Consider the following 13,066-nt stretch of genomic DNA (forward strand, 5'->3'; position numbering starts at 1 on the left):
TACCAAACGGAAGCTTCCAGTTTTTTGTTATTAACATGTAGAGAGAGGGAATTGTGACTACCAACCAAAACCCATTTGCCCCAACCACAGTTCAGCCATGTCTTCAGAGCCAAAGAGCAAGGTAGTGAGTCTGGCTTGCTGGAATCTCAACCCTAGCCAGCTTGCCCTGCCCAGGAAGTTCTAGCGAAAATCCTTGGAGGCAAGAGGTCAGACAAGGAAATGCCCCTTCTATGGAGTCCAGCCCAGTCCCCTACCTGACCAGAGCTGACCTACTGGTGTGTGTCCAGTAAAGGTAAGAGACCCCTGGGCGGTTAAATCCAGTCAAAGGCAACTATGGATTGCAGTGCTCATCTCGCTTTCAAGCCAAGGAAGCCGGCGTTTGTCCACAGACAGCTTTCCAGGTCATGTGGCCAGGAGGTCTAAACCGCTTCTGGCGCAACGGAACATCGTGATGGAAACCAGAGCACACAGAAACGCTGTTTACCTTCCCGCCGCAGTGGTACCTATTTAGCTACTCGTGCTGGTGTGCTTTCAAACTGCTAGGTTGGCAGGAGCTGGGACAGAGCAATGGGAGCTCACCCCGTCGCAGGGATTCAAACCGCTGACCTTACAATTGGCAAGCCCAAGAGGCTCAGTGGTTAAGACCACAGCGCCACCCGCCCAATAATCTAGCCTGATGTGGCCCTTCCAGGAGCACATTTAAGAACTAAAGAGGTGGAGGGACTTCCGGGTTAGCGCCATCGGCTAATGGCGGATTCCCTCTGAGCTCCGGAGGGAATCGGCTCCGCAGGATCGGGTCTTGCCGCTGCGGCGACACGGGGACCCTTAAAAATCACAGGCGGTGAAGCCTGTGAACCTGGTGACTCGGCGGGCACCATTTGCGCCCCGACCTGCGAAGGAGCCTTTTTAAAGGCTTCGGAACGGGGGACGGGGTGAGCGGCGCGGTGCTGAGAGTCGACTGCTTCTCCTGCGGAGTGAAGCCGCACTGCCATGGTTGGAGAGCGCTGACTTCTTCTTGTGAGCAATTGGATTCTAAAGTAACAACCCGTGAGTACTACGGAAATTGGAATTGTAAAGAAAATTTTTAAGAATTAGGCACGATCGGGGAAGGTATAAACAGGAAGTCTGCCTCCCCTCCTTGTAAACAAGTTAAAGCAAGGACCTGCTAACTAAGGTCGAGAGAACCTCTTTTTTCCTTCTTTGGTAAAAGACTTTAATTTCACGGTTTGGCAGTATAAAAAATCTTACTGGAGGATAAAGAGCTAATTTTGGGAGCTGAAGTGCCACCCTCCCGGACCCGGGAGTGTTCCGCGAGAGAGCCTGTTGATGAGGTACTAAAGAGTTTGACAGCTGTCAAATTAGCTGTCAGGACGGAAAAAGAGAACTTTGTTTCTGCTGCTTCTGCTGGTTATATCTGTTACAATTTTGTTATAATTTGTTGAAAACAAGGAAGAACTGATACAAACTAACTGGATTTTTGGATTTGAACTGGAATGAATATCAAGGAACCAAAATCCCTCTAGAGGGGGTTTTGGGACATTACAAGAATGGCTGGAGGAGGGAAAATTCAGGCTGAATTGGACAGAGTCTTTGTTCTCTTGGGAAAGTTACAAGGCCAAATTGATGTTTTGGCAACAAATGTTACAACTCTGGACTCAACTGTAAACAACATCATTGAATCTGATAAGGATTCGAATCAGGAAGTTTATTCAACTGGACAAAAAGAGAAACTGGAGAGCTTTGAGAATTTGGAGAAGGAGACATATGTTGTCCCTGAAGAAAAGGAAGAAGGAGCTGTAATTTTGCAGATGACGAAGGAGGACTTGAGGCCTGACATGATGGTAATGAAGGAAAATAGAAACTTGATGTGGACAATCTGGCATGAATTGGAGATTGAAAAAAGGAGAGACCTGTGGAGATCTGAAGACCTAAGGATTACAAATTTGCTTAAGGTGGAAGTTGGAGCTTTGGGGACATTTGGACTTGAAAGGAGTAAGAAACAAGATTTGGGCTCCACTCTTAAGTATGGAGGACTGGCTGGAAGAAACATGGATCCTGCAGGGCCAGAGCTTCTCCGAGATTTGGTGTTCAATTTTAAGGACTATCAAAAAAACCGGCAGAGAGGAATTGAGAGAGAATTAAGAGCCTCAGATGTGAGATCTCCAGGCTAATACTAGATTAAGACTGATGGACATTTGTTGGGGACTGAAACCGGGAAAGGGTGGGGTGGGGTTTGGGAATCCAAAGGGTACATAATTATAATTTGTTCTGTTTTTATTTTGTTTTTGTAATGTGTATGAAAATTGGGGAATTCGTGGAAGGGAATTTGGGTCGACTTTAGAAAAAATGTTTTAAGAATGTGTATTGATGTGTAAGTATAGATGTTTAAGTTTGGATAAGGTAAAATTGGTTTTTTAAAATGAACTAAATTAAATGAAAATAAGGTTAGCAAAAATAAATTGAGGAAATGGATGAAAGAGAAAAAGTAAAATAATAATATGTTAAACTAAGTATAGAAATAGGTTAAAAATTATGGATAAGGATTTGCTGAATTAACAACTTGAACTGGAATACAAGAAAGGGAGGTATGAGGAGGTCAGGGAAATATGTTATTGAAAAATAAGTATTGTGAACATTATGTGTTTTTAATCTTTTTTGCTTTTTCCTTTTTGCTTCTTTTTTTTATTGTACTAAATCTGAAAATTTTAATAAATATATTTTTAAAAAAAGAACTAAAGAGGTGGAATTGTTTAACCGAGGGACGAGCCATCACATACAGACAAAGCCTTAAGATACCTGACTGCTGATTATAGGAGCTGACTCCTATGGGCCGAGGTCCCTTTGGCCCCCCAAAAATATTTGAGAGGGCCAGACCCCCCCCATTGATGGACATTGCCACTCAAATGATGTGCATATGCTGTATCGTGTGATCGATTATGTGGGGTGGGGTTTACCTGTGCCCCCCCATATTTTATTCAAGATTGCACCCTTGCTGCCCGTTCCTTCACTGCCACAGTTGCCAAAGAGATTTTGACACTTTTCTCAATTATTGAGGTGGGGTAGCACAATATAGATCCAGGTAAAACAGGTGCCAGTGGAATTTATGTGGTTGGGGCAATAGTGCCAGAAATAATACGTACCCTCTGTTTCCAAAGTGCCACATTAGCCCAGTCTAGGGGTGTGGACCTTTTTTGGCTCTGGTTTACTTTGCCTCACCCAACAGGCCAACTGTGACGGGTGGTCAGGGCAACCCACTTGTCAGATACATGATGTCACATGATTTATCATCATCATCATCAAGTGAGTTGTCCCACCCACCTGTCAAAATCATTGCCCTGCAATCAGAGATTAAAAGGAGTGTGGGAGTGCCTGTGAAACATTTTGCAGTGTTCCTTGAAGCAGCCTTTTCTCCCACTTCCTTTAAAGATGCTTTAAGGCAGGGAGACTGTTGAGGGTGCTGCAATGCACATAACTGGTCCTTCATCACAGAATCAAGGGGGAAAGCTGGCCTTGCATGGGCAGCAAAAGCAAGCAGACCCCATTTATTTGGAAAGCTTCCCTCACACTGGTCCTTTTTGGAGACTGTAGGGATCAGTGGAGGGAGGGCTTTCCATGAAAGTAGGCAAGGTTTGGGCCAAATTGGACCCCTTGACAGGCCCAGATTGCCCCATGGGCCAGAGGTTCCCCATCCTTGGCAGAGTTTTTATTTACATTGGCTTGCTTTATCACAAAAGCCAGCTGAGAAGCTCTAGACCATATTCCACTTCACCAGTGGAGGTGGAGGAAGAGGGGAGAATTGCACTCTGCTTCCTTACTTTGAATGCATTCTTCCCACTGGTCCCTCCAGGGGGCACTACAGTTATGCAGGGGCATCCTCACCTCTAAGGAAGGGAGGAGTGTACACTGGCACAAAATCAGAGTGTGCCTCCTCCTACCATGTTAACCTGCAGCCCTGGAGTGGGAGTAGAGAGAAGCAAATCTCCCTCTGTCCTTGGCCAAGCTACTGGGAGAAGAAAACAGAGCACTGGGAGGGGAGGGCTCAAGATTTCGGCCATTGCTGTTGCATGTAAAAGTGCCTCCCAAGTAACAAACCTAATAGGACCTTTTAATTGTAATCTGCTAAAATAAAGTTGTACAGCCATTTGCTCTCAAATACAAGCCCTGCTTCAGTTAATGCAGATTGTGGTCAACCCCTTGCCTGCAGAATTTTCATATAGTTCCTAATAAGATAGGAAACATGTTATTAAGTATTATGTAACACATATGGTCAGGGACACGGGTGGCACTGTGGGTTAAACCACAGAGCCTAGGACTTTCTGATCAGAAGGTCGGTGGTTTGAAGCCCCGCAATGGGGTGAGCTCCCGTTGCTCGGTCCCTGCTCTTGCCAACCTAGCAGTTTGAAAGCACATCAAAGTGCAAGTAGATAAATAGGTCAAGCGGGAAGGTAAACAGCGTTTCCGTGCGCTGCTCTGGTTCGCCAGAAGCGGCTTAGTCATGCTAGCCACATGACCCAGAAGCTGTACGCCAGCTCCCTCGGCCAATAAAGTGAGATGAGCGCCGCAACCCCAGAGTTGGCCACGACTGGACCTAATGGTCAGGGGTCCCTTTACCTTAACACATATGGTCAAGGCTGTATAACCCCATTTGGGAGGCGGTGCTGGCTGCTGAAAGGGGCTACATAGATATTGGCAGATTCATTGAATATAACCCTTGCCATACGAGGTTTCAAGATCCTAAAGAGCAAGGTCTATGACATAATGACTTTTTGCAGGGCTATCAAAATCAGTGCCCATCCCAAACAGCCTTACTTGGATTGAGGTGGGTGAAGGAAACACTTCTAAAGCTTGAAGTACTGGAGAGTGGAAGGAAAATGATCAGCACACATTCAATCTCTGTTTACGTCTGTGAGGACTGATAGGCAGCTTTAACCCAACAACTTTTGGAATGTAATCAGGTTGGTTCCCCCACAACAAAACTCACCTTAAACAAGTCGGCTACCAAACCATAATCGGCAACTTGGAATATTGGTGCTTCTGGATCTTTGTTGATAGCTACTATTGTCTGAAAAAAGAAAGTAAAGAGGGAGATTACTCATGGAGTACAAGTTACTGGTGGCTTTCTCTGTAGTCAGAGAGTGGGAGGAGACCCGCTTGCCCAACTGCCTGCTCATGCCCCCAGCCTTGGCTGACCCTGCTGCTCTTCAGGGAGGTTCTTTCTCACTCTTCACAACAGAAATAAAAAACTGAATGTTTACAACCTGTCTTGTGGTGCCTCAATCTTAATCCCCCCCCCCCGAATCTGTTGGCAATGCATGTGTCAAGCCAGACACTGGGCACATGCAATGCCACATGGTGAAATTCTATTTGCCTGCCCAGGATCACGCTTTAAATCCAGCCTACCACTCTTCATCACAAGCAACTCCCAAGGCAAAACACCAACACCTGCTAGTGCTCTCTCAACTTCTCTGTTCTCACTCTAAAGCAGGGCTGGAGCACCACTGGCCCTCCTGGCTGGGGCTGATGGGAGCTGGAGTCCAACAAGACCCATTCCCAGCCTCGAGATAAGCTGAACAACACATCTAAAAAGATGAGCCTGAGAATCAAAGACATGGGATGATGATAATAATAATAATAATAAGCATAGGCAATGTGTTGATTCCAGTTCTGAGCTGGGGCAAGAGGACTCCCAGTTCCCCTTCCCCCACTGCCAGATCTACTCTGGAATGTCCCCCAACCCCCTGGAGCCAATTTGGGGGACTATTGGGGGGGCTGGAGGGGACTGGAGAGAAAGAAGCTCCACCCTGCACCTGGAAGTCTGTTGCAGGAGCTGCAGCATTGGATACAGTCCACTGGATTGGAATCACTGCAACAATCTTATGGCTGTGGGATAGATAATTAGAAATTGCAGCCATTGTGCTAAGAGCAACCTTCAACATCCCTGAGGGCTTCAAAACACATGGGCAGCCCTGCTGGTTCAGACCAAAGGTCTACCTAGTCCAGTATTCCATTCTGCATAGCGACCAAGCAGATGCTGTTGGGAAGTCCACAAGGAGGACAGAAAAGTCACAGAGCACCTCTGCTGTTGCTGCCCAGCAGCTGAGGTTCAGTGGCACACTGCCTCTGAACATGAGAGGTTCAATAAAGCCATCACAGGCTTCTTGAACCTGCCTAAGGACGTACGGCTCAAGTACCTCCAAAGGGACATTTTACTTTCTCTCTTTCAAATAGCAGCAACACCACTGTCCTACAATAAATTGTGTTAACGAATCAGCCACTGGCCCAATTAATGCTTAAGCCTCACCTGTTTTTACTTTCAAGTCTTTTATTTAAATATTTAGTTAATTTACTTAAGCAAAAGGTTAACTAACTCAAATGAGCTTACAGGCAACGAAGAAGCATAGCATGAATTTATCTACATGCAGCTGTCACAATAATATTTATTTGCTAGTTATCAACAGTTTACTTTTAGTGAACTATTTTTCATATAGATATGAAAAATAGTTTTTAAGGCGAGAGAGGAAAGCAGAAAGATTCCATTATTTAAAGATAAATAAATACTGGTTTTCTACCATGACATAACGACAAATAAATTATACATTTTGCTTGCAAAAAGCTTTGTGAACTACTTTCAGAAACATATTCAAAGTGTGCAAGTTCACAGTGCCAGATAATTGACAGCATGGAGGGTGGAAATCCACTCAGGAGATTGTTGCCATGGTTACAGAAGGGTTTCCCTTGCTTCCACACATTGTTAGAGCAGATACAACCCAACTCCGTCTAGGGTCTGATAAACACACAGAAGTGGGGCACAGTTCAAGTAAAAGTAAAATAAAGTTTAAGCTCTCAAAAATATGTTCTGCGAGTTCAAATAACAATATTCAGAAAAAAACCTCTAGCAAAACATATTTGAACATCTTTTTTTTAAAAAATGGCATTTTCAACGCCCAAAGCAGTGGACAGAAATAGCACAACTTACTGAAGTGATGAAAGATTTGTTTTATTCAAGTCCAGTGCCAAAGCAATTTACAGCACATTTCTCAGCATGTCTATTCAGAATTCTGTCCCACTGAGCTGAGCATGTGTGTAGATCATTGAAGCCTTAGGGTAAGGCAGGGGGATATATTGGTATATCATCCAAAACCAGACAAAAGGCCATATCGTGTTATCGTTTTCATAATTTTTGACCTGGCATTATACTGCTAATCATGATGTGTGTATGTGCTATGCAAAAATCACAATGTAGGGGAAACAGTGAGCTCAGCCAGTACCTCTACATAGCTCCATCCTTATTTCAGACATGGTGATATATTGGTATATTGTGATGTTTAGCTGGTGATACACTGCGATGTTGGAAACCAGATATCATCCACCCCTGCCTTAGGGCGCAAACCAGGGGTTCCCGCCAGGAGGGCAGCCCAGGGGCCACAGGAAAGAGTGCATTTCTTCATCTGCCCATGAAAAGGAAGATTCACCTTAGAGATCCCCTTGTGGTCACAGAAACCTCTGCAGCTGCACCCCCCCCACACACACACACTTATGCCACCTGTGTTCCAATGGCGCAAGGGAGAGCGAGACCTAAAAGCTCCCTTGTTCTCCGGGGAAACTTCTAAACCAGGAAGAAACATGTACCAGCCCTGGAGATGGCAGAGTGAATCTCCCAGCCAAGGGAAAAAGCTGCCCACCCCACCAGCTTGCAACCCAGCAGGGCTTGGATAGGACAGTTCCTTCACCATCATTACAGAGAGATCATTCTGCTCGAGTATTAGAGGGTGAATATTTTCCCTAGCATTACTGGTGGAATCATCTGTTTAGATGGTCATGACAAAAAAGATGGTCGAATATAGTCCAAGCCAGTCAGGGAGCAGCACACAAGATGGAACATGAATTGGATGTTCGCCTTTCCATATTGACTTTTAATGCCTCCTCCCCACAAAAAAATCATACGGAGCAGGAAACTATCTTAACCACATAGAGTTTAAGAATGAAAACTGCAGCATCAACAATCTTCCTCCACCAGTTTCACCATTCTGGCAGGAGCATCATTTTGCTAGATTCCTTTCCACCTAAATATTAAACCATAGTTCCTTCACTTTAAAATGCTCATTCTTGCCATTTCTGCCATTTAATTATGTCTCTCAAAGTACTGTTCATGTGAAAGAGGGCAAACTGTTCTCTTGTTTATCTCAGATAAGTCACTTTGTGAATTGTACTGTACTCCTGTGCACATTTGCCCAAAATAAGTTATTCTTCAGATATCTGAAGAAGTGTGCATACACACGAAAGCTTATACCAAGAACAAACTTAGTTGGTCTCTAAGGTGTTACTGGACAATTTTTTAAATTTTTATTTATTTATTTCGACTGCGTCAGACCAACACGGCTACCTACCTACCTGAATCTGCCCAAAATAAGGTTTTACTGTGTTCAATGGGGTTTCCTCCCCAAGTAACTTTATATAGGGTCTTAGAATTTATATAGGGTAATAATCTTAGGGTCCTGGCCAATAAAATTAATGGATGAAAGTTCTTCATGCCCATTCGTATCAACGAGTCTGCTCTGAGTAAGATGAACACTGGATGCAACCTCAATGCACTAACCATCAACAAATATTTCTGAGACTCCAAGCAGGAGGAGGAGTTTTAAAAGCCACATTGCCCAGAGTATCAGCTACATGAGTTGGGCTAATGAACAGGTAAGAGGCACCTCAGCTGGTGTGTCATATACCACTATGGGCAATTTTTTTCCAGGAGTCTCCACAGTGGTGTGTGTGTCTGTGACACTATTCAGGTACTGAAACTATGTCCCAAAAAGGAGTGTAGCATTGTTCTGCCCAGACATACCTATTTGACTACATGGCTCCAATGTCCTTAGGATGATTTGTTAATGACAAGAAATAGTCTGACTCTTCACAATTCAAAGAGAAAACAAAGCACATCAGAGAACACAAAAAAGAAAACTGGAACATACAGCGAAGACACAGAATTATTTTATAGTTTTCATGCTTCAACATGTGAATTTTCTCACATTAAACTGCCTGTTAAAAAGGCAGGAAAGCTCTTGTTGCAAAGAGAATGAAACCCATCTTCCACTGGAGGTACACAAAGATAATCTGAACAAGTCTTGTGGAAAAACATAGTTGAAAAACATTTCAGCTACTAATGAGTTAAACCTTTTAAAGTTTTATTATCATTTTATAATAGGGTTTCCATTTGAATGGATAAATGATGGAACATTCAAAAAGCGTCTTTTACTTTATGGAATAGTAAGTCCATAATTCAAATTGCACATTGTTATGCATGAATTCATGTGTCAGATTCTGAAATATATGAATATAGCTCTACGGCATAGGATTCTAAACAGAAACTGTTTTGCTTAAGCTATAAATTCAGTCTGCTTCTACAAATGGTCTGTTTCTGTTTATTTTGGAATGTGTACACTGTAATGCACTATTGGCAATAATGTTGTGATATTGACAACTGATTTACTTTCTAGAATGGGATTAATCTATTCTATTTCTATATTTTACTCAACTGCCACCACCCAAAAGAAGCTTGTCTCTGCTTTGACTATGACCAATAAACTTTTCTATAGTACCTTGCTGTCTTTCATTCCAGCTAGATGCTGAATTGCTCCAGATATTCCAACAGCAATATAAAGTTCCTGAAACAGAAAACAGAATAGAATTGAAATAAAGATTCAAACTAGTGGGAAAATGCATTCTGCAAACAAATTTTACCAGTGGGTGACTTAGGTTCAGTCTACATTGCTTCTGCTCCTCAATATTCTGTCTGGCTTAAGGAGCTTGCTCCATCATCTATGTGATTGCTCTTCAGTTATTTGAAAATGGCTATTACCTAGATGATGGTGCAAGCTCCTTTTCTTCCACTCCAGAGGGTAGGACCTAAATCAATGGATAGAAATTGCAAGAAATACTGACTAAACACCAGGAAGAATTTTCTGAGGATAAGAGCTGTTCGAATAGACTCCCTCAGAAAGTGGTGGACTCTCCTTGAATGGCCATCTGGCAAAGATTCTTTAGCTATGACTCATGCACTGCAGGAGGTAGGATAGATGACCCCTGAGGTCCCTTCCAACCCTACAATTTTATGATTCTACTTGCTGTGGGAAGAAACCACATCAGTCACCGCCCAACATGTCAAAACATAGTGATCCTAAGAAGGGAGGATCCAGCAATGCAATTCTCAATCTGTCATTTTAGCTGCTCTTTCACTGACACTGAAGCCTTTTAACTCAATGTTTAAGGGAGAAATAGGCATACAGACCATGTAAGATTCAGAAAGCAACTGTACCCCACAGCAAATTTCTTATCCATTGACTTCTAAAAGCATTTCCACACATGTTTACTCAGCAGTAAAGTCCCAATGACAGGGCTTGCACCCTCTTTATTTATAATATTTCTTCCTCCTCTGCCCAGGCTGGGTTACAACAATATAATATACATTTATAAAAATAAATAAAACAATTTCAATTGTGAAAGTAAGTAAAAGTAACATTTTTTTACTGAAGCTGTCCATGCTCTGGTGAGATCCCACATGGACTACTATAATGCAATGTATGTGGAGCTGACCTTGAAGACATTCCAGGGACTGCCACTAGTTTGGAATGCAGCTGCTAGGTGGGGCAGCCCCATGAGACCACGTACCACTGGACCTGAAAGCACTGCAACGGTTGCCAGCAAGCAGCACGGCCCAGTTCAAGGTGTTAGTACTAGCATACAAAGCTCTAAATGGCTTGGGACCCAAGTGCATCAAAGAGTGGCATCAGCAAGCGAGGCTTTGGTAGTTACAACCAAAACAAAATCGCATAGATTCAGCAAGAGAGGTGGGTCCCACAAAACAAAACACTTTAAATAGAGTCAAGACCCTGACGGGAGTTCTGCACTTGTGGATCTTGCTGACAATGCATTGCTGCGATAAGGCTGCACTAACTGGGCAATGGTGGCCAAGAAATGTGTAGAGGTCTGTTTTTGTGCATGCAGAATTTGACATATTAATACAAAGTTAGGCAATCATACGGATTAGTAAAGAAAGAACAGGTGGCAATTTAACAAGTTTCTGAATGCCTTAAGCACATCTGGAATCTGTGTGTGTGTGCGTGCGTGCGTGCGCACACACACACACACACACACACACACACACACACACCACACACACCTATTATGTGGTTCTAAGACCAACCATCACCCAAAACTTTTGTAACAGCATATCTGCCTGTCACAGTAAGCTATAATCCCTGCAGTGGTAGTACAGTGCAATCTGCAATGTGCTATGCTCTCTGGGTTAAATATTCATATTTTCCTTATGAAGGTGCCAACAAATCCACTTGCAAGCTCAACAGGTACCCTGGCCATATAGAGAGCAGAACAGCCAGGAGCACACAGGGAACATCCCAGAGTTCTCAATTGCACTGCAGTTTGGAGAATCTCTTCCAAGCCATATGAGAAATAAATGTGGTTTCTTATCTTCGGAGAAGAATCAGAAGACCACATGCTTTGTATGTAAAAGGTCCAATACTTAATTACCAGATACTCCAGTTAAAAGGCTCAGCAGGTGATGGGAACAGCTCTCTGCCTCAAACCTGGAAGTCTCTCCCACTCAGATTCAACAATATTGGGCCAAATGCACCTCTCTCTCTCTCTCTCTCTCTCTCTCTCTCTCTCTCTCTCCAGCTCTCTGCAGATGCCAGGCAACCAGGGTATGTGTGTGTGCGGAATGGAAACTGCAAACAATGGTTGGCTAATAAGTGAAGCCAATATCTGTGGAGCCCTCTAACCACCCCCCATGCAGCCCCGTTGAATCTGCAGAGCGAAGAAGCAGCAATTAAGCAAGGAAAAATGTGGATATTGCATGAGCCCACATTGCACTGGAAAAAACTGCTCAAATCCCAAGCAGTGAAGTAGTTCACATCACTATAGAGCCTGCCAGGTCAAACAATTTCATCCCTTTCTAATCCTTTTCACTTTAAGAACTTATATGGGGCTTTGATCAGCCGGGACACGTGATTACTCTTAAGCGTGCTTAGGGTGTCTGCTTGAGTGCAGGGCCATACAGCATTTCTTTTTGCTCTCGTGGGAAAAGCACATCAATTGCTTTCAGCTAAATGCACTCTCATATGAATATTTTAGTACAATTTAATGTTTCTGCACCAACCCCTGAGGAACAGAGCATCAATTTGAGTACACGGTTCTCTTGGACTTAAAAGCCACACTGGATAATGTAGGATGAAAGGGGCTGTCAGTCTTCAGCTTTTTAGCAAGTCAGAGAAAGAGAACCTGAAAATTCAGTCCCAGCTGCATACAAACAGCTCTTTGAAGTTTGTGGCTCAAAAAAACAAGACAACACTGCTGCGCATTCAGAGGAAATGGGCATTTCCCCCCCAAATCTGTTAACAGCACTGACTTAACCTTTGCACCATCAACATCACTCCTGGTCCATTAATAAAATACCCAAATTCCCTCCTCCCAAACAGCGAACTGTCAGTTCTGAGAACTTAATTTAGTTATCATGTGCATCTTTACAGAAATTTTAGAGTAAGGAGCTCCAGAATGTACTCTTTTAAAGTCACAACTTGCTAAGCAGAATGAATGCCAAGATCGTTGAGGTATAAGATAAATATTTAATATTTAAATAATAGACTGGTGTGTATGTACTGCCAAACCATGATACATAATTACGCAAAGAAGCCATCGCAATTCCAAGTGAAGTGTCAGTCATAAACTCCCCACTCTACTCACACAGCCATGAGGACTTCTGTCAAGCTTAACCACAGGAACCAGGGATCTTAAAAAAGAAACTCTGGTCAGTTTCAAAATAAGCTTTAAACCAAGAGGGCTTATTATCAAGCTGACCGTGCTGTTTGTTTGTTGAAAAATCGCTGGTTCATTCCCAACACAAGCTTGAGTGCTTCCTCTTCAGGAGTGCTCCAGCCACCACCTTCCTCCAACAGCCCAATTTATTCTCCTCCCACTCACCAAGGAACCTCAGTTTTTCTTTTTTGACTAAGACTGCAGCTACAGAACAAGTTCCGTCCCAGTCCGCTGGAGCAAT

General features: G+C 43.4%; 1 protein-coding gene across 1 annotated transcript in view; it reads right to left on the bottom strand.

Annotated features, from left to right (window-relative positions):
* Window positions 1-13,066, bottom strand: part of ETFA (electron transfer flavoprotein subunit alpha) — a 37,862-nt gene that overhangs the window by 1,872 nt on the left and 22,924 nt on the right. The window contains exons 10-11 of the mRNA XM_028742888.2: window positions 9,594-9,659; window positions 4,982-5,062 (exon numbers count right to left, since the gene is read on the bottom strand). Coding sequence (XP_028598721.2) covers window positions 4,982-5,062; window positions 9,594-9,659 — 147 coding nt within the window. The remainder of the gene's footprint in view (window positions 1-4,981; window positions 5,063-9,593; window positions 9,660-13,066) is intronic.

The sequence above is a fragment of the Podarcis muralis genome, chromosome 9, assembly GCF_964188315.1.
Source record: "Podarcis muralis chromosome 9, rPodMur119.hap1.1, whole genome shotgun sequence".
NCBI classification, from domain to species: Eukaryota; Metazoa; Chordata; class Lepidosauria; order Squamata; family Lacertidae; genus Podarcis; species Podarcis muralis.